Raw genomic sequence first — 21133 nt, 5'->3', positions numbered from 1 at the left:
CTCTCTTATCTGTGTTATTGCTCAAAAGTGGTGGGGCAACTAGATGAAAAGGATGGACAGGAAGGTGATTCTATAAGCTGGGCCTGATAATCTGGCCCAATATCCTCAGGTGGTGAACGGATCTAGGCTGAGTGGGATAGTGATGCCTGAATGTCCACCAAGGCGTGCTGGTAATCACCAGGGCTTATGGATGATCAACTCAGCTAAGCACCTGACCCTACTAACAGTGCCCAAACCAAAGTTATAGAGGGAAAAGCTGTATATAAGCTATATATTTTGTTCAAAAGCCCCTCTGGTTCCTTGGCTTGGGGTTAGGTTAAATGATAAAGGTTAGTAATGGGCTAGTTGTTATTTTAATGGATAACGCTAACTGACTGTGATGTTGATAATTCCCTTTCCCATTTGGCTGTATTTATTCACTTGCCCCTTGGAATGAATGCCAGTCTTCACTTGAATCAAGTTTGAAAGCTTTAGACTCAAAGGGTAGGGATTCAGGATATAGAAAGAGGTGTTGGGAATGGCTATGCTAAATCTAATGAAGGTTAAAGTAATCTAATCAATGAGCAACAAGTTGGTATTTGGCTGGAGATTCTTCTCCCCCTCACAGACCCTGGTCAGACCCGGCAGTGGTCTAGACCAAAGGAAAGGAAGGGGTAATGATAATCTTCTTGACAGCTGTGTTGTTGTTATCTCTCAGCTCTGTTTAGTAATAGGTAGAAGAACTTCTAATGGCAATAAGGTATGGATGCTTGTCTTATTATCTCCACATAATCTGATAAGGACTGCTTAGTTGATAAGTAATGGACATAGAAGATCTTTCAGCTCATGGTTCTAGCTCTGTCTCCAGGAGCATGGAGTTTATTTTATATATATATATATATATATTTCAAGACTCATTTCACACAAAAGAACACCGCTGAAACTTTGCAGATGCACAGAAGTTACAAATTATGTCATATCAAAACACAAAAAATTTCATTTGACTTCAGAATAGAACAAGGCCAAGGCTGAATTTCAGCTGGCCCATTATTGAAAACCAAGTCTGGGAATACTTTCTCAGGGACAAATAGCCCCCACTGGAGGAGGTTTTGTCTAAATTTTGTCCAGTTTAGACCTTATCTAGAAACAGATTCAGAGCCCAGGCAGCTTTTTGCTTAATTTCTGTCTTTAGTCTTGGAGAGAAGTTGTTAACTTCTTAACTGCTGATTTGCTAAGAGCTTAAAGCTTTCCAATAAGGAAAGGTGTGGATCAGAAAAGGAGTCAAGGGCAGCTGGGTAGCTCAGTGGATTGAGAGCCAGGCCTAGAGACAGGAGGTCCTAGGTTCAAATCCAGCCTCAGACACTTCCCAGCTGTGTGACCCTGGGCAAGTCACTTGACCCCCATTGCCTACCTTTACCATTCTTCTGCCTTGGAGCCAATACACAGTATTGACTCCAAAATAGAAGGTAAGGGTTTAAAAAAAAAAAAAAGAAAGAAAAGAAAAGAAAAGGAGTCAAAAGAGGAGTCTCAGATTTTTATCTATTTGAGGTTGTTTCTCTTACTGGCTTCCCACATATGCTGGATCTGCAGGTCTATAGGCCTACCCACCCTTCACCACCCTCTGCTCCCCAGAAATTCTCTTCTAAAGACTCAGCCCAGGAGTGGCTGAGCCCCCAGGGTTTTATAGAGGTGGTCCCAACTGTCTTTTGCCCTTGGCTCATGCCATCTGGGTAAATTTCAAGTTCTATAACCGATGATCTGTCACTCAAGCTGCTCTCCATCTTTTCACAGAAGTTATCTATTACACCTGTTTGTATACATTCTCTCCTTTCCTCACAATAGTTGCCATAAATGCTATAGCAACCTAGAACCCTTCATATTTCTCACTAATCAGGGACATATTGAACAAAGATATTCTTGTTCCATCTATCAAAGAATTTTTTTTGGTTTTAGCATATGCAGAGGAGGCATTATTTAGAAATAGAGTCTTTCTGAACCAACTACTGTCAGTATTCAAACCCTTTTTTTGGTCCCCTACTGCCTACTTTCTTTATGCACAATCCTCTGTACCTGGTACCATTTCTTCCTCTTCATGTCATACTCCAAAGTTATCTATTCCTTCCACTATGTTCCTTGGAATGCCTGCTTCACAGTAACAAACTTGCTTTCCTTTTAAATCTTTTCCTTTATTACTTCTTCCATCTTTTGGCTCTCACTACAACCTGGCTCCTTCTTGAGGATATAGCTTCCCTAGCTACCCTTCCAGCACTGATTGCACTTTCACTCATTTCTCCCAAAACATTGGTTGAGATGGGGGAATTGGAATACTTTTTACTTCCCATTGTAACATCCAAGTTCTTCCTCTACCACCATCATTCAACAAACTCTCCTCTCTTTAGGTTCACACCATCCATATTTATAGCCCAATCGAAACTCTGAGACCATTGCCTACACACCTATAGACAACTCCCTACTTTCCTCAATGAGTTCAGTTTGTGACTCACAGACTCTCCTCTGCAAATTCTATTCTCATTGTAGGGGACTTAAGCATATTTATTGATATTCTCTCAAACAACTTAACCTTCCAATTCATATTATGTATTCTCCATGACTTACTCCTCTATCCCAGCCACCTACAACGATAGTCATACCCTTGACCTTTCTATCCCCAATGAATATACCACCACTTCCATGTTCATGAATCCTGAAATTCCCTTATATAATCATATTCTGTTATCATTTCGACCCCATACCTTTTTTATTTGCACTGACTTCCAATCCCTCAACCTTTCAGTTCTTTCCTAGATGTAATAATAAATAGAGCCAATAACCAATGTTTGTTAGAAGGGAGATAGAGAAAGTTTATATGGTAAGTCTCTCTTCTAGCTCTGCTCTGGGGCCAAATATACACTGGGAGACTTTAAGGGGATGTCACCCCAAAACTGGGTGACCTGGATGGTCATGCCACCCCTCAGGAGTTGGGGGCGAGGCTTCCCTATAAGACGAGGTATAGAATACTTCAATCTGATTCTGAATAAGGACAGGGTTCACACAAACCTCCTCCCATCAGTTAATTTCACAGCGGATGGACTGGTTTCAAAATGGAGGTAGCCAGACCAAGCTGTGGTTCCCCTCTCCCTCATTGTCTCTCAGGCACTGTGGAACGCTATCTGACTGATGAATGGCTTTTATTATTCGCAATTCAGGGATTAGAGAAAGGGGTTAAAGGGCAGAGGAATTTTTGGGTGCCCTCTTTGCTATTGCTATGGGGTCCTTCACTTGGGTGGGAACCCTAATGGTTCCCACACCTAAGCTTCTCCCCTCACCCCTTCTCCTTCTGTTTCTCTGTTTCTGTCCTGTCCTGTAATTATAAGGTTTGACTGAAAACGGTCTCGCTGCAAGGCTGGGTAATGGGAGAAGGAGACTAAGAGATTGTTCCCAAAATGGAGTCCAAACTTAGCTGACTCAAAGGTTGAAGTCTTGATGGGTGAGATGCAATGGAATGGCTTTGATCCAGGAATCAGGGTTTCAGTTTCCAAAGAAAGAGCCTCAGAAAGCCCTCAGGACTAGATCCGAGCTGGGATGTCCTCCTCCTCTCTCCTCCCAGTCCTCCGCCAGAAGACCTCTCTTTCCTCTCCTCCTTCCTCCTCGGGGAGTCTCCCAGAATTCTCTGCCCCTCTCAACTATCAGTAACTGTCACCAACTGCCTTTTTCTGGCTCCTTTTGTCCCATCTCCCTTGCACAAATCCCATCCTTACATAGACCATCATCCTGACATTGACTACACTCTCTTCTTTGCCCCATTTTGACCCTTTGGCTAGATCAGTTCAACTTTATATAGCCACTTGAGATTTTGGCCCCAAAACCTATCACAACAGGTCATGCCCTGTCAAACTTCAATCTTGGATTACTTCTACCATTTACTTTCTTCACCGCTACTCACATGCTATCAAACAAAGCTGGAAAAAAATAATGAAACTATATTGAATGGATTCAACTTTCACTCTAAATTTATACTATACAATCCAGTTGGGCCCTCACTATGGCCAGGCAATCCTTTTAAACCGTCCTTAATGTCATATTCTCCCACTCCCTTTCCATACCTTTTCATCCCTCCTCAAACTTCCTATAGCCATCCACTCTCCAACCTCTCAGCTGAGAACTTCTATTTCATTTAATAAAATTGAGGCCATTCACTGAAAGTTCCTCTGTACTATTTTGCATCAGCTTCCTTGGATTCCATTATTATCCATATCTATGCTAATGATTCTCAGATTTAATTGTCCATCCCCAACTTATCTCCCAACCTAGTCTCATGTCTCCAATTACCTACTAGACATCTAGAACTAAATATCCTTTGGCCATCTTAAAACTCAACATGTCCGAAACTGAACTTACTATCTTCCCCTAAACTCTAATCTCTTCTGAACTTCTCTGTTACTAGTGAGGATACCACTGTTCTCCTATTCACCCAGGCTCTCAGCCTAGATTTCAGCCTTGACTCCTTGCTCTCTTTCACTGCCCCCAGTATCCAACCTATTGACAGGGCCTGTTGATTTTAACCTTTGTAATATGTCTTGTATATATGTCTTTCCTCTGGCACTATGGCCATCCTGATGCAGACCCTCATCACCTCACAGGTGGACTCTTGCAAAAGCCTATTAGTCATACTTCCCTTCTCCCCCAGTTGAAAAAGGCCAGTGACTCCCTGTCATATCCAAGATCAAATACAAAATGCTCTTTTGACTTTTATAGCACTTCATATAAACTTGCCCTCTCCTAATTTTCTAGTTTCCTTGTATCTTTCTCACCCTCAGTGACTCTGACATCCTTGCTATTTATTACACAAGATAGAATTCCATCTCCTTATACTAAGCTTTTTCTATGGCTGACCCCCAAGCCTAAATTGTCTTCCTCTTCATATCTGAATCTTTGCTTTGCTAATTTTCTTCAAGTCCCAACTAAAAATAGCCTTTCTCAATCTCCGCTAATTCCAGTACCTTCCCTCTTTTAATCATCTCCAGTTTATCCTGTATATGTCATTTTGTACAGAGTTATTTGCATATCATCTCTATTAGAATGTAAATTCCTGAGAACAGGGATTGTCTTCTGCCTTTCTTTGTACCCCTGATATTTAGATTAGTTCCTAACACTTAACAGTGGGTTCTTATGAAACTGTGTTTGTTGACAGACTTTTTTTACCCTTTAAAAAAATGTTCAGTTCCAGATTCTTGCCTTCCCTCTACTCTTTCCCTAACCCACTGAGAAGGTAAGAAATATGATACCCATTATACATATAAAATTGTGCAAAACATTTCCACATCAGCCATGTTGCCAAAAAAAAAAAAAAAAACAAGAAAAAGTGTGGAAAAAATTTTGCTACAATCTGTACTCAGAATCCATCAGTTTTCTCTGGAGATAGATAGCATTTTTCATCATGAGTCCCTCTGGGATTGTCATGGACCATTGTATTGATCAGAGTAGCTAAAACTTTTATAGTTGATATCACAATATTGCTTTTTCTGTATACAATGTTCTGGTTCTGCTTACTTCACTTTGCATCAGTTCATATGTCTTCCCAGGTTTTTCTGAAACAATCTTCTTTGTCATTTCTTATAGAATAATATTATTCTATCATAATCACATACCATAACTTTTTAAGCCAATTTCCATTTGATGATCAGCTTTCAGTTCTTTGGCCTCTCAAACAGAGCTGCTATAAATATTTTTGCACCTATTAGATACTTTCTCTTTGATAGGAACCTAATCAAAGGGTATGCACAGTTGGGCATAGTTCCAAATTATTCTCTAGAATTGTTAGACTAGTTCAATGTTAAAGAGGCATTTTGCCCTGTGAAATAAATTTGATTCAACAAGCAGCTAGTAACTACTTTCTATGGGCATGGCACTGTGCTGGACATTGCTTCGAAATAAAAAATAAAATAAAATAAAAAATCCTGCTAAGGAAAGGCATTAGATATGACTTTTGTGGAGAATTATTCAGCTATGTGAAAAAAAGACTAGATTTAATAATATGGGCAGGAATGAAAAATTAAAAGTTGCCAGATTAAAATAAGAAGGTACACAGGAGAAACCACTAGATGAGTACAGAATGTTTTAATCATAGCTCACATTATCATTACCATGGCTATATTGTAGTGATACCCATCAAAGAACACTGTGAAGAGCTAGTTAGTCATTTATTAAAGAGTAACATTTCTTTCCAATCAAATTTGTTACTACTAGTTGCTAGTTCTAGCTCAAGATGTCTCACTTTTAGTAATTTATCAGATATTCTCCCAAGTTATATTAAAACAGATATAAGTATTTTAATTATATAAGTATATAATATTATGTAACATGATTATATAATATTATATAATAAATTCTAATTTTAAAAAGTTTGCAAGGTTGGGGTGGCTAGGTGGCTCAATAGCTAGAGAGTCAGGCTTGGAGACAGGAGATACTGGGTTCAAATGTGGTCTTGTAGATTTCCTTGCTATGTGATCCTGGACAAGTCACCTCATCCCAATTGCCAGTTTTCTGCCTTGGAACCACTACTTAGTATTGATTCTATGACAGAAGGTAAGGGGTTAAAAAGAAAGTTGTGGAGCAGCAAGTATAACAATTTATAAAACTCTGGCAGGAATTTGCTTTATTAATAAACTATTAAATTTCAGTGTTTCAATGGATTTGTAATCTCACATTCCAGCCCATTACCTTTTTTTCATCTTTTTTGTAAAACCTTCACAGAGGGCTACTTCTGCCTTGACAGTGTGGACTACCAGTGAGCATGTATACTGTCTATTGTCTATTGATCACTCTCACTCCATGCCTATTGCTTTTTCTAATCATATTCCTTAATATGATTTTATATCATAATAATATGATTCCTTAAAACTGCTTTTCCTGTGCAGTTCTTCATGTACCATGCTGAAGTCTATTAAAAAGATGGGCTTTGTCTCAGGAAGAAGCTTGGGGTCATTAAAAAGCATTATGCACTATATTTCCTTCATGATTTTTTTGTATGTATGATATGTGTCTTCTTTGGTGGCATGAGGAATATGAAAATATGTATCTCATGAGAGCTCTGGTATAACTTAGATCAGACCATTTACTTTCTGGGGAGATGGGGAAGGCAGAATCTGAATGGAAAAAATGTCAGATAACAGTCATCAAAATATTGTTTCTACATGTGATGGAAAATTTTTTTTAAGCATTGTGCAGTTCCCCAAATGAAATCTAACCCACTTTCCTTCCCATAATTCAATTCTAGGCCTCATTGCAAGATTTTTGTTCTGATTGACCAGCTCTATGGGCTGTTCTTCTAGCTCCACATCAGTCTGGACAATAGGTATTCTTCTCCCACTTTGTTTTTCTAGTGTGGAGAGTTGGCCAACTCTTTTGAATGATTATGGATCTTATTTAAGGCATTCTTCAGTATTCCAGGAGGTGATGTAATTAATTAGCACATTGACATTTAGAAGTAAGAACATCTGAAGATCTTAACTGTCTATTAGTAATCTCTCTTCAGTTTGGACCTTGTGCTGAATATACTTTCTGACAGTGGCAAACACCTTTAGCAAGCATTTAGGATAATCATAATCTTCTTGGTTTTTGTAGTATTGGAGTTAATTGTTCTTTGAATATATTTGGTAGAATTCACTTGGGAATTCCTCTGACCTTTTGATTTTTCTTAGGGAATTGGTGGTTTGTTCAATTTCTTTTTCTGAGATGAGATTCTATTTCCTCTTCTTTGTTAATCTGTCAGATTTATTGGCATTCAGTTGGAAAAAAATTATTCCTAAAAATTGCTTTCATTTCTTCATTGATTATGATGTCATCCTTTTAATTTTTTATTCCATTAATTAATCCTTAATTATTAACATTAATATTAATAAATAATTAAGGATTAATTAATTATTAAATTGATTTTTATTCTGATTTGAGTTTCTTTTTTAATCAAATTAACTGATAATTTATAGATTTTGTTGATTTTTTCATAAAACCAGATCCTTGCCTTATTGATTAGTTAAATGGTTTTCTTTTAAGTTTCATTAATCTTTCCTTTGATTTTTCAGGATTTCCAATTTGGTCTTTATTTGAGAATTTTTAATTTGTTCTTTTTCTAATTGTTTTGGTTTCACATCCAACTTGTTGATCTGCTCTTTTTCTATTTTATTAATGTAAGTTGATTGTAAGATTTTTTTTTCTTGGATCTTACTCTTTAGGATAAGCCTTTTTAGTTTCTATTTCATTTTTTTGTCTTTCTACTGCCCTTTGTTGAATATAATTTTTATTGCATTACCATCTGAAAGGGATGCATTTATTTCTGCTTTTCCACATTTGTGAGATTTTTGTACTCTATTAATATGGTCAGTTTTTGTAAAGGAGCCATGAACTTCTAAGAAAAAAGTATATTCTTTTCTCTTCCTCATTCAGTTTCTCCAGAGGTCTAAAATATCAAACTTCCTAAAGTTTATCCCTCTTAATTCTTTCTTTTTAAAAAAAACTGCATTTATCTACTTCTGAGAAAGGAAGATTGACATCCCCCACTAGTAAAGTTTTACTATTTCCTCGTATAACTCATGTAATTATTTTAGGAATTTGAATGCTCTACCATTTCGTGCATATATGTTTAGTATTACTATTACTTCATTGTCTGTGGTACCTTTTAGCAATATGTAGTCTCCCTGCTTATCTCTTTGTTTTTGATTTGTCTGAGATCATGATTGCTTCCCTGCTTTTTTTTTTTTTTAACTTTAGTTGAGGCATAAAAGATTCTTTTCTTTTAGGCTATGTGTTTTTTGTAAACAACATATTGTAGGATTCTGGTTTTTAATTCACTCTACCATTCTCTTTCATGTTCACATTTATTCATATTCACACTTATGATTACTAATTGTGCATTTCCCACCATCTTATTTTTCCATTTATCTTTCTCTCTTTCCTTTCAGCCTTTCCCTATCCACAAATGTTTTGTTTTTGATCATCGCCCTCTTCCAGTTCACCCTTCCTTTTGTCCATTCTCCCTTCTCTTATTCCCCCCTTCCCTCCTACTTCCCTATAGGGTAAGGTATGTTTCTATAGCTGACTTAGTGTGAATTTTATTCTCACTTTGAGCTAATTCTTGAGAGAGTAAGGTTCAAGCATTGTCCGCTCTCCCCCATCTTCTCCTTTACTATATTGACTCTTATGTGCTTCTTCATGCAAAATAATTTACCCCTTTTATCTTTACTTTCTCTACTTGCAGTTCGTGTTCCTCTTTCTCTCTGTTTTTAGATATCACCCCATCCTATTCAATTTACTCCCTTCGTTCTATGTATATCTTCCTTATCACTGCCCTAATAGTGGTGAAGTTCTTAAGTATCTTGAGTACTTCAAGTACCTTAAGCATCACAAGTATCATAGATATCTTTAATATCTTAATTATCACTTTCCCATGTAGGAATGTAGTCAATTCGACCTTATTGAAACCCTTAAGTTTTCACTTTTCTGTGTATCTTTTTATGCTTCTTTTGGGTTTTGAATTTACTCATTGAGTTTTCTTTTCAATTCTGCTTTTTTTGTCAGGAATGCCTGGGAGTCCTCTGTTTTGTTAAATATCAATTTTTTCCATTGCGGGATTATGCCCGGTTTCACTGGGTTTATGATTCTTGGCTATAGTCTTTGATTCTTTGTCTTTTGGAATATCATATTCTATACCTTCTAGTCCTCTTAATGTAGAAGCTCTTGGGTCCTGTGTAATCCTAACTATGGCTCCACAGTATTTGAACTGTTTTCCTTCTAGCAGCTTGCAGCACTTTTCCCTTGGCCTCAGGTTTCTGGAATTTGGCTATAATAGTCCTGAAGTATTTCATTTGGGGCTCACTTTTAAGGGGAGACTAGTGGATTCTTTTAATTTCTGTGTTGTCTTATTGTTTTCCCCAATATCTTATAGTCATTCATTTCCATTTGCCCAATTCTAATTCTTGGTGAGTTATCTTCTTCCTTGAGCTTAGTGCTTCATTTTCCATTTGGCCTGTTCAACTCTTCAGTGTATTTTTGTACCTCAATTTCCATTTGGTTCATTCTAGTCTTTATGGGATTGTTTTGTTTATTGATTTTTTTTCCCCAAGCTGTTAACCCTTCCTATCAATTCTCTTCTTGATTTTTAAACTTCTTTTCAAATTCTTCCAGGGGTTCTTTTCATATTTTACATTGAGACTTCATATGTTTCCTTTTTGGTATTGTTATCCTCTTCTGATTTTGTATTTTGGTTGTACCTGTATACCTGTAACTAAAGTAGCTTTCTAAGTTCATATAGTCAAGTTTTTCCTTGTTTGTTTTTAGTTGTGGTTTTCTTGCTTTCTGTTACCTTACCTATCTGTCGAGATTCTGCTCTCCTCCTGGGAGAGAGGCAACACTGTTCTAAGTTTGTTGTAGTCTTCTCTGGTACTTGGGGTAGGCCAAGCTACCTTTGGGGTCCCACAGTATGCACTCCAAGAGGGTGGCCCTGCTCGCTTGCTTTAGGGAGGCTTGTAAATGTTTTGTCCAGCTAGATTCTGCTTTCCATGCTGCCAGTTCCCCTGCTGTCTCATAGGCCTGGGGCTATGTGGTTTGCCATTTTATGTGTGGATATGTTTAATATGTTTCATTTATATCACATTTTAAGGTTTGCAAAGGACTTTACAGATACTATCTCATTTATTTCATCCCACAACTAATCCTACAAAAATGGGTGCTATTGTTATCCACATTTTACAGATGGTGAAACTGAGGCAGATAGATTAAATGATATGCCCAGTGTCATACGTGTTAGTGTCTGAGATTGGATTTGAATTCAGATGTTCTCCTGACCTTCATGTCTAATACATTACTGTACCATCTAGCTAGTTCATCCCTTACTGGATTGTAAATACTTGGAAGAAAAAGGCTTTTGTACTTTTTTTTTTCGTCTTTGTCTCCCTAATGTTTAGCACAATGTCTAGCACATATTTTTGTTTCGTTTTTTAAACCTTTACCTTCCGTGTTAGATTCAACACTATGCACTGGCTCCAAGGCAGAAGAGTGGTAATGGGTAGGCAATGGGAGTTAAGTGACTCAGGATCAGATGTGAACCCAGGACTTCCCATTTCCAGACCTAGCTCCCTATACACTGAGCCACCCGGAGCTACCCAATGACCAGCATATAGTAAGCAAATATTTAATAAATTGCTCACTGACTTTTTTTTTGCCTTAGACACACCATAGAATCAACTACCAACTCCTCTCTGTACCTCCTAAGGGAGGATCTATGAACCAGTCTGCCATTTAACTGCAATTTCCTTGTGTCTTTTGCTTATCTTGACAATGCCAATATTGATACGGTACAGTTTCTCCAATTGCTTACTAGCAACAAAAAACTGACCTTCAATATTCTCAAATATTAGCTAACATTTTGAATAATTTGTCTTCTGACATATTGCTAGAAAGTGAATTATCCTCTACATTAGCAGCCCAAAATTTTCCCTTTTTTAAGTATCTTGAAATATTCTATGTATTAAACATGATATGATAAATACATGTATGTATCTCTTTATTCCAGAAAAGCTTGAAAAAGGAACACTCAAATAATCCTAGCAGAGGAAAATACCCTAAATATATGTACAGCTCTAGACCGAGTTGCAAATTCTGGTTTGATTTGTTTTTTCTTAACTTCTTACCTTTTGAAAGCCCCTCTTCGCCTGCCTCGGTTTTTCTTTTTGCATCAGAAGTTTCATTGTCAGGACTAATGTTACAGATTTTAAAAAATGACAGGATTTTCTGTTTTGCTGGCCTGCAAATGTTGACATGAGTTAAGTTGGTTGGAATGCGATTCCATATGGTGTTTCCTGATCTGTTTTCTCACTCCGGAGGATAAGCGGCCTCTGACCAGCAGCTGGTATCTAGGAAAGAAGAAGTTTCTTTCTTCCTTATAAGGCATGGGCGGTCTATTGAGTAATGGCAATGGGTGGTTACAATTTCATTGTGCTGTAAGCTCACTGGAAACCTACCTCCAGGCAGCTTTTCTCTTAGCCTTTGCTACAAGCCTTGATACTAAAATTTTAGAGAAACGCAATCAAACTACCAATTGTGAAAATGGGAAGTTCAGGTAAGTGAACATTTTGTATGAAGCATAATAATGTGGTTCCAAGCTGGGCTTTATTTAGATAATCTTGGCTTCTCAGATGCTTAAAACCGAGTTCAAATGACTCAGCCCAGTGTGCTGCCTTTGGTTTTTCAAGCTGCAGCGGTGTGTCTTTTTACAGCAAGAATTCAAATGACTCTGGGAAGCAGTGCTGGAGCTAAGTTTTCTTGAGTGTGCAGTTGTAATCGGGCACGCAAATGTGCGAGGGAGGAGGGGAGCCACTTATCTCTTCTCAACCTCTGGAGACAAAGACCGTGTGTCTCTTTGGGCATCTTCCGTTTCCCTGGCTTATTGTGCCCTTAGAAACTCTGTGTGCCTGACAGAGGGATGAGGTACTAGAAGAGAAAATGCATGAATTACTGTCAAGTATAGCTGAGGAAATGTTTGAGAACAGTGCTCGATGAACTAAATGCAAGATGACGAGATGTTTCGATGTTTCGTTAGGCAGTGGAACATCCAGAAAGCCATTTATATTCTGCCCTGGACTCAGTCCAGTAGAAAAGACCAAATCCACAGCTTCTGGCATCTGCAGCCTTGGAGGGGAGGGGCCGCCCTTCTTTGTATGAGCAAAGCAGCAGGAGGCTGAATCCTTCCAGGCAAATCGAATTACCTTTCTGAGCATGCCAGTGACAGTTCCCTTCTCTGTAGTTGAGATCTATTTTCTAGTGACAAATTTGAAGTTCGGGGGGGGGGGGGGGGAAATTAAGCAAACCATAAAACATAAGAATTACCATAAAAAGTTAAGCCCACAATCCACAGCTCAACGTTCTCTCCCAAACACCAGCGACAAGTTATGATGTCAGCCACAAAAAGTCAGGAATGCTACCCCCCCCCCCAAAAAAAAAAAAAAAAAAAAAAAGCTCTGGATTCCCTTGCTAGAACTAACCAAGAGTTATTAGGAAGATGGTACCTCTGGCTTCAGTGGTATGTATAGGGAACTCCCAGGTACCCACACAGGCCATCATCTCTTCTGTAGCTTGTAGTCCTTGTTGCCCCGAGTACTTCGAGGTCAGGGCAGTTCCACACAATCAGAGTGATTGTGTCATAGTGGCCTTTGAACCCAAGTCTTCCTGACTAGGCTCCACTTCTCTATGCTGCCTCTCCTAGTAGTAAATGTGAATTTTTTAAAAATACACTTTCTAGATTTTTCTAGAAGTTCCTTGTTTCTTAGAAAATCCTTTTTTTCTTGTTCTTTGTGTATTGTAACAATGTTTGTGTTTATTGATGATTGTTATGTTCACAGTTGAATTACTTTTTCAAAGAGAAGTGAATTTGCAATCAGGATAACTAGGTTCATATTTTGCCTCTGACACACTGGGACTTTAGGAAAATAATCTCTCTTCAGTTTCAGTTTTCATGTCTTTAAAATGCAGATAATACTTGCACTTTTTATTTCCCACGGTTATTATGAGAAAATTCCACTAATCCAAATCACCGACTGCCCTGTTTTAGTCAGAGCTGCCTCTAGAAGAGCACTAGAAGGTTAAATGACTTGCCTCAGAGAGGCAGCACTTTAAGTCAGATCTTTCTGACTCCAAGCTTTCTCCTTTGTCTTCACTGCCTCCAAAATTGTTATTACTACTAATAACGTTATCCAGCAGATGTCACTGTACCTCTGGAGGAGCTACAAGTAGTGCTGAGTAAAGAAACAGCCCCAATGCTTGGGAGAACCTAGCACTTGTACTTCATCTGGAGATGGTGTCCTTTGTCCTCTAGCTACATTTTGCTTTCCTTTCTCTAAACCATTTCCCTATCAGTGATAAATCATACCACCCTGATCCCTTAAAAAGTCAAGGATTTAGCGAACTTGTCAAAAAAAGTGTGCTTTTTTTTTAATATCTAGATAAATTATGATGACTGGTTTATCTTTTCCTACATAATCTTTTTTTTAATAGGCAAGGGGGGTTAAGTGACTTGCCCAGGGTCACATAGCTAGAGAGTGGCTGAGACCAGATTTGAACCTAGGACCTCCTAGTCTCCAGGCCTGGCTCTCAATCCACTGAGCTACCCAGCTGCCCCCTCCCACATAATCTAAATCTTAATCTATTATACCTGAGTGGTCAGGGATCATTTCCCCCTACAAATACTAGGGTGCCTTTCTCTTGGTAGTTTATTTTGCCTTAAATGTCCAGTAGATTAAAACCAGTGGAGATGTGCGGTGGCTATGGAGGGGGAGGGGGGATAAAGGCGGGGAAGGGGAAAGTAAAAACATGAATCATGGAACCATGGAAATTTTTCTAAAAAAATAAAATATTTAAATTTTTAAAAAATGTCCAGTAGACCAGTATTATAAATTATACTAGGGTGGGGCAGCTAGGTGGCCAAGGGGCTAGAGGATCAGGCCTGGAGACAGGAGGTCCTGGTTCAAATCTGGCCTCAGACACTTCCTTCCCAGCTGTGTGATTCTGGGCGAGTCATTCAACCCCAATTACCTGGCCCTCCTGCCCTTCTGTCTCAGAACCAATATACAGTATTGATTCTAAGATGGAAAGTAAGGGTTTAAATAAATCAATAGATAGATAAAATCTACCAGAACCCTGAAGAAGCCTTTACTCCCTAAGTTCACTTTTAGACTCATCTAAACAGCTAGGTAGCAGTAGTGAGTAGGGTGCTGACCTTGGATCTTCCCTCGGGCCTTACAAGCTCTATGACACTAGGCAAGTCACTTAGTTTCTTTCAGCCTTAGTTTCCTCATGTGTAAAGTGGGTGTCATAGAACCTACCTTTGCAGTATTGTGGGAATCAAATGAGGCAACATATATAAAGCACTATACAAACCCTAAATTGCTACATAAATGCTGCTATTGTGGAAATGAGCCCTATCAAAAACCATCTGCTAACTTGTGAATGTGTTTCCCTGGGTCTTAATTCCTGATACCCTCTGTACAGTAGGGCTATGTGAGAGGTGGGACTATTCTACAACTTCCCATTAGAATGTGAACTACTTGAGGGCATGTTGTCTCCCCTCCTCTCTTCTCTCCCCCTTCTGGGAGTTGACAAGCATTTCCACTGAGTTATACATGTATTATCACTCAAAAACCTATTTCAATATTATTCATTTTTGTAATCGAGTAACCTTTTAAAACCCAAACCCCCAAATCATATATCCATATATACAACTGACAAATCATATGCTTTCATCTGCATTTCTACTCCAGCAGTTCTTTATTTGTGGATAGCATTCTTTCTCATAAGTCTCTCAGGATTGCCTTCGATCAGTGCATTGCTTTTAGTAGCAAAGTCTTTCACATTAGATCATCCCACAATGTTTCAGTTACTGTGTATAATATTCTCCTGGTTCTGCTCAGCTCACTCTGCATCAGTTCATGGAGGTCTTTCCAGTTCTTAAAGAAATCAAGTGGTTCATCATTCCTTATAGCACAGTAGTACTCCATCACCATCATATACCACAGTTTGTTCAGCCATTCCCCAATCAAGGGATACCCTCTAAGTTTTCCAATTTTTTGCAACCACAAAAGGCATAGCTATAAATATTTTTGTACAAACAGGTCCATCCCCATTTAGGCATAGTGTTTTTACCTTTCTTCAGATCCTCAATTTATGCACAGTGCCTGGCCCATAATTAAGGACGAAATAAATGGTTGTTGACTGACTTTTATCTGATCATTCAGTTCAGGTCAGTGTGACCTTTGCTGAAGGAGAACAGAACTTACCTCTGCTTCATCAACAGAAATAAAGTGATTTGTCCAGGGTGACCACAGCCATAGTGTCTGTGGTCAAATATGAAAGGACTTCTCATAGTCTAAGTCATAGATTCCTAAGTATTTATTATTCTGTTTAAGGGAGATAAAGTTTTTCATTCAGGAGAGACCAAAGACTTCAGACAAGGAATAATATTATTTCTTAATAGTTTCTGGAAGAAAAATTGAGTTTAGTGAAGATACTTCCATCCTAATCTTAAATGATTATGCTTCTTGAGTTTCTCTATTATAAATATTGCTAGCTCTTGGTTTTAAGAAGATAGTTTGGGTGCTTTTTAGTATTTTTTAGCATGTATCCATGCTTTATTTTCTTAATGCACTGCAACCATTTTTCTTACTATATCATCAATTGTTTTTTATCATTTTCCTAACACTGGAGCATCCCAACAATCCAACCAGATTATGGTAAATAATTTTAGAAAAAATATTGTTGGAGTCTTCTTTCTAATATTTTATTCAGTATTTTTTTCTGAAAGAATTAGTGAGATTGGGCTATACTTTTCCTTGACTACTATTTCTCCATGACTTAGGGATTAGCACCTTATTTGTCTCATGGAAGGAGTTTATTATTATGCCTTCATTTTTGTGAGCATAGGGGCCAGTCATTTATTGTTTATAGAGATCAGTTGTTCTTTAAGTGTTCGAATTGATTCATAAACTAATATATGACCATTTCCATGACATTCTGCCTTTGAAGGTTGCCCAGCTATGTTGTGCCTTTTTTATTTTCCCAACAGGAATGGCTATAACTTGTCAATTCTGTTAGACGTTCATTTCCTCACCTCTAGTATCATGGGATCTTAAGTTTAAAGCTAAAAAAGGGACCACAGAGGTTATCTGGTTCAGTCTTGTCATTTTATAGATGTAGAAATGGAAAAAAAGAGGTTCAGTGATTTTTCCATGGTTTCTCCAGCAGTATGAAACTGGGCTTAGCTTTCTAGGATAAACCTTTCTGGGGCAGAGTAGCCTTTCAGTGGGGCATAAAGGACCTCTGGTTCTGTAATCAAAATACTGCCTCTGCCACTTACCCTCTCAGGACATAGGTTTTTTTAAATCAGTAAAATGAAGGGGTTGAAAAAATTATAATAAATTTTCAGTATTTTTTTTTCTCATTGATACCTAGCCCCAGTTTTTTTAGTTAGGGCAGCCTGTGTCACCTTTCTCTCTTTATCTCTAACTTTTATTAATAAATAATTATAAATTAATATGTGGTCTTTAAGGAATTTTATTCATAACATGACTGAAGTTTCTCATTATAGGATCTATCTCTTCCTACTTTCTGTAAGTATTTTTCTTGAAGGCAGGAAGAAGACATTGTCTGGTCCAACTTACCAAACAAAAGTGGCCTCTACAACATTTCTAACAAATGCTCATTTAGGATCTGTTTAAAGACTTTTGGTGAATAGAAACCCACTCCCTACATTACACTTTAGATAGCACTAATTGTTAGCAAATCCTTAATAAATCTGTCTCTGCTATTCTAAACAATTTAATTCAATTCAACAAACACTTTATTAACAAATACTTATTCTATTTATGCCCCCTTTGACCAAGCAAAACAGGTCTAATCCTTTTTTTTCCTTCAAATATCTGACAGCTAACTCATCCCTGGCTAAATAACTTAAACACTCTCAGTTCCTCTAACTGAGCATCAATGGCTCAGTCTTCAGTTCTCCCACAAGTCCTGGATGCCACTGACTGACTGAGCTAGAAATGGAGACAAAACTAGAGATGTGGCCTGACCAGAGCAGAGTACAGTGTGGGACTTTAATCTCCTTCATTCTGGACACTGTGTTTCTCTGCTATTTCTTGATTACCCATGGTCTCCTTATCCTAGCCATCAGGTTCTCCACCTCCTGGTATTTCTCCACTGTCCCCCCCAAACAGTGAAATCATTTTCAGAGGTTGAAAATTTATTCCAGACAGTCCTTTAGCTTGCCTTCTATGTAGCATTTGATAGAATCACCTTTTCCTCTAAATTGTTTCCTTTCTTCACTTTCATGGAAGCATTAGACTAGTTCTCTTTGTTCATTCCACTCTTTATTTTACTGGTTTCTCTTCCTTCTATCTGGATCATCCCCTACATTCATATTTGGGCACTTAACTCTTCTTTAATACTCAGTTCCCCTGAGAATGTCTTCTCTCCTGTGGTTTTAATTAGCCTCATGGTTTTCAAACGTGCATTTCCAGCCCTAATCTCTGATCTTCATACCGATCCCTTTTTCGTTTGTCTGGTGAGCATTTCTGTTTGGATGCTCTGCTGTTACTTAAAGTTCACTGTATTCAGTTCAAAATCCATCACTTTATTCCCAAAACTTCTCTGCCTTTCCTAACTTGGCCTCTTTAGTGATACTACTATTCACACAGTCACCTAAATTCAAAAACATGATAGCTACCTGACTCTTCCCTTTCCCCATATGTAATATATAATTATTTTAAAAGTCCTATCAATTCTTTCTTCACAAAAGTTTTGGCATTTGATCCACCATTCCCAATGCCAGTAACCTAGTCTAGGTCTTCTTAACTAATTCCTGGATTGGTAAAATGATTATGGACTATTAAATTGCCTATCTAGTCTATTTGTCTCTAAATTTTACCCACAGTAATCAAAGTGGTAAGGTAAACTAGCATGAGGTAACAAGACTTTGTCTAAGGCACCAACATTTAGGGACCTATCCCCTCCTCTTCATAGTGACCACCATCCCTGCATCTTCCTTCATAGCCTTCGATTGGCAAATGCCATAGAAAGTCATAGCTGCTACCTCCACCTCACCCCCAGTTCTATCACCATTGTGTCCCTCTCTGGGACCACCTTTTCCCTAAATCCCAATAGTTGCAAAGGTTCAACAATCTCAGGAATAGAGTGTTCACTATACCCATAGAAGAACTGCCCTCTGGGTCACCAGCACTACAGATTCACCACCACCAAACACTATTGCACCTAGTTATGGCATTGGTTCTAATCTGCCTTACTTATCTATCAGGTTAATCTTCCTTTAAAAAATCACATTTATCATATTATTTTCCTACTTTGAAAAATATTAAATGGTACCATTAGTTTGAAGCAAACTCTTTAGCATAGAGATTCAAGGTCTTGTATAATTTGTCCTTTCCTTTATCCAATGTTATTTCTCTTTACCTTTAAAGCAAATGCTAGGATACAGTCAGACTGGCCTTCTTACTTATCTTTTAAAAAGGGCAGCTGGGTAGCTCAGTGGATTGAGAGCCAGACCTACAGACAGGAGGTCCTAGGTTCAAATCTGGTCTCAGACACTTCCCAGCTGTGTGACCCTGGGCAAGTCACTTAAACCTCATTGCCTAGCCCTTACCACTCTTCTGCCTTGAAGCCTATTGACTCCAAGACAGAAGATAAGGGTTTAAAAAAATAAAATATGTTTTGTCTATTCCCCTACTTCAAATACCTTTCTACTTAACCAAATCCTACATATTGATGAAGGCCCAGCTTAAATTCTACTTTTATTACTCGTGAATTGTAATAACTGAGATTCTGTTAGCCAGAGTTTCTAAAAAAGAAGTCTTAACCTCTTCTTTCTAATCCATTCTGTTATCCTTTTCTATTTAAGATGGATAAGTTCATACCATTCACCTTTACAGTTATGGTTGCTAGCTATGTATTTCCCTCCATCCTGTTTCCTTATACTTTCTTTATTCTTTATTCTTCTCTGCCTCTCTTTAAGAGTTTATTTTGCTTCTGAATACTGATTGCTTTAATGTACCATCCCTTTTCTTCCCTGCTTTTCCTTTTACCCCTTTCTTTATTTCCTTGTTGAATATGTATTTCTGTACCCAGCTGTGTGTGTAGGTGTATTTACCTTTACCTTCCATCTCAGAATCAATATTGTGTATTGGTTCGAAGGCAGAAGAGTGGTAAGGACATATAGAAAGTGCAGCTTTTATCCTGAGAGCAAGTTTGCTGTATTGAAGACAACTTGAACCTTCACATCTCAAGGTTTAGAGGAATAGTCTTAAACAGTTGAAGTTGCTAATCTCAGTGGGATTAATTCCTATCTATCTACCAATTTAGCCCTGGACTAGTCAAGCTTGTTCAGCCTCCATTACTTGACCTAAAGGGAATATCTGGAAAACCAAGCCATAACTCCGGTGGTGCGTCACTTCAAGGAAAAAAAAACCATAATTTCACGATATTTATAGTTTAAATAACAAAAATGTATAATTGTAATATATAACTGTATTTAATAAACCAAAATAGGTAAATTAATATAGGTAGAATTGTCATCTATAGTGCACAAAGTGTCTACACTACATCACAGCAAATGTTTCATCCTCGACATGCGGCCCCATACTTCGGCCACGTATCATTGAAAATGGCTACATGTGTCAGTGGTTTGCCATCACCGCTCTATATGTTCAGAGTGACAGAACTGCATGCTCCCTTTTGGCCTGGGAGGTTGTGCTCTTTTTCTGGGATCAGGAGCTACCATGTGCTTTCCAGGATGTGTTTGGTATTCAGATGGTATGCAAGGACATTTCTCTGTGCCCTAGATCTGTGACTTGTCACTTAAGTAGTGGACTGTAGCACTGCGAGATGGCACCCATTCCTTCACATAATGCTTACTCAGAGATCTCTGGGATCTTTTTCTAGTGCTCTGTCTTGGCTGCCTCTGAGTAGTTGGACACTAAAATGCTCCCTCCTGGGACTGTGGTGCTCCTGGTCAGACCACCTTCCCATTTCTCTCTACCCATCTCCCTAAGCCACCTTGAGATGGGAAAAAGGTTCACTGTGACTTCTTATCTGTCCCATTCATAATTCAGTCTGGTACACTCTAGATCGTTGTTGAGGAGGTGTGTGAAAGGGAAAGCTCGACTCTAATATTAATTTTCTATCTCTTCACCATTCTCAGTTCTTCTCCCTCCCATAATCTCTTGAAGAGAAATAGCCTTTAAAAATTGTTTGAGGTGGGATGAGGAGCATGAACCATGTTGTCAACTAAAGATGCCAGTGCAAGGTGAAGGTGATCTCCAAATTGCATGAGTAGCCATCTTTTTTTAAAGAATATTTTTATTTTATTTTTTTCTTGATAGCATGTACAAATTTTTAATATTCATTTTTTTATAATTTTGGAATTCCAAATTCCCTCCTGGCTTTCCCCTTCTTTAAAAAGGCAAGCATTTTTATATAGATTATATGTGTGCATTTATACAAAGCATGTTTCCAAATTAGCCATGTTTCTAAAGAGAACACGAAACCAAAAAAAAAAAAAAAAAAAGAGGAAAGAAAAATAAAGTGAAAAAAATTTTCTTTG

The 21133-nt window shown here is 38.0% G+C and overlaps 1 protein-coding gene across 2 annotated transcripts in view; it reads left to right on the top strand.

The window, feature by feature from the left end:
• GLIPR2 (GLI pathogenesis related 2) overlaps positions 1–21133 on the top strand; it is a 77902-nt gene that overhangs the window by 26191 nt on the left and 30578 nt on the right. The window contains exon 1 of one of the 2 annotated variants that reach the window (XM_044661098.1): positions 12004–12091. The exons of the other annotated variant lie outside the window; for it this stretch is intronic. Coding sequence (XP_044517033.1) covers positions 12079–12091 — 13 coding nt within the window. The 5' untranslated portion in view covers positions 12004–12078. Of the gene's footprint in view, positions 1–12003; positions 12092–21133 lie in introns of those variants that run through there. 2 annotated transcript variants of the gene reach the window in all.

Source organism: Gracilinanus agilis, chromosome 1 (assembly GCF_016433145.1).
Source record: "Gracilinanus agilis isolate LMUSP501 chromosome 1, AgileGrace, whole genome shotgun sequence".
Lineage (NCBI taxonomy): Eukaryota > Metazoa > Chordata > Mammalia > Didelphimorphia > Didelphidae > Gracilinanus > Gracilinanus agilis.
Note: the sequence above shows the minus strand (reverse complement) of the source record. Positions and strands in the feature narration are given on the sequence as shown.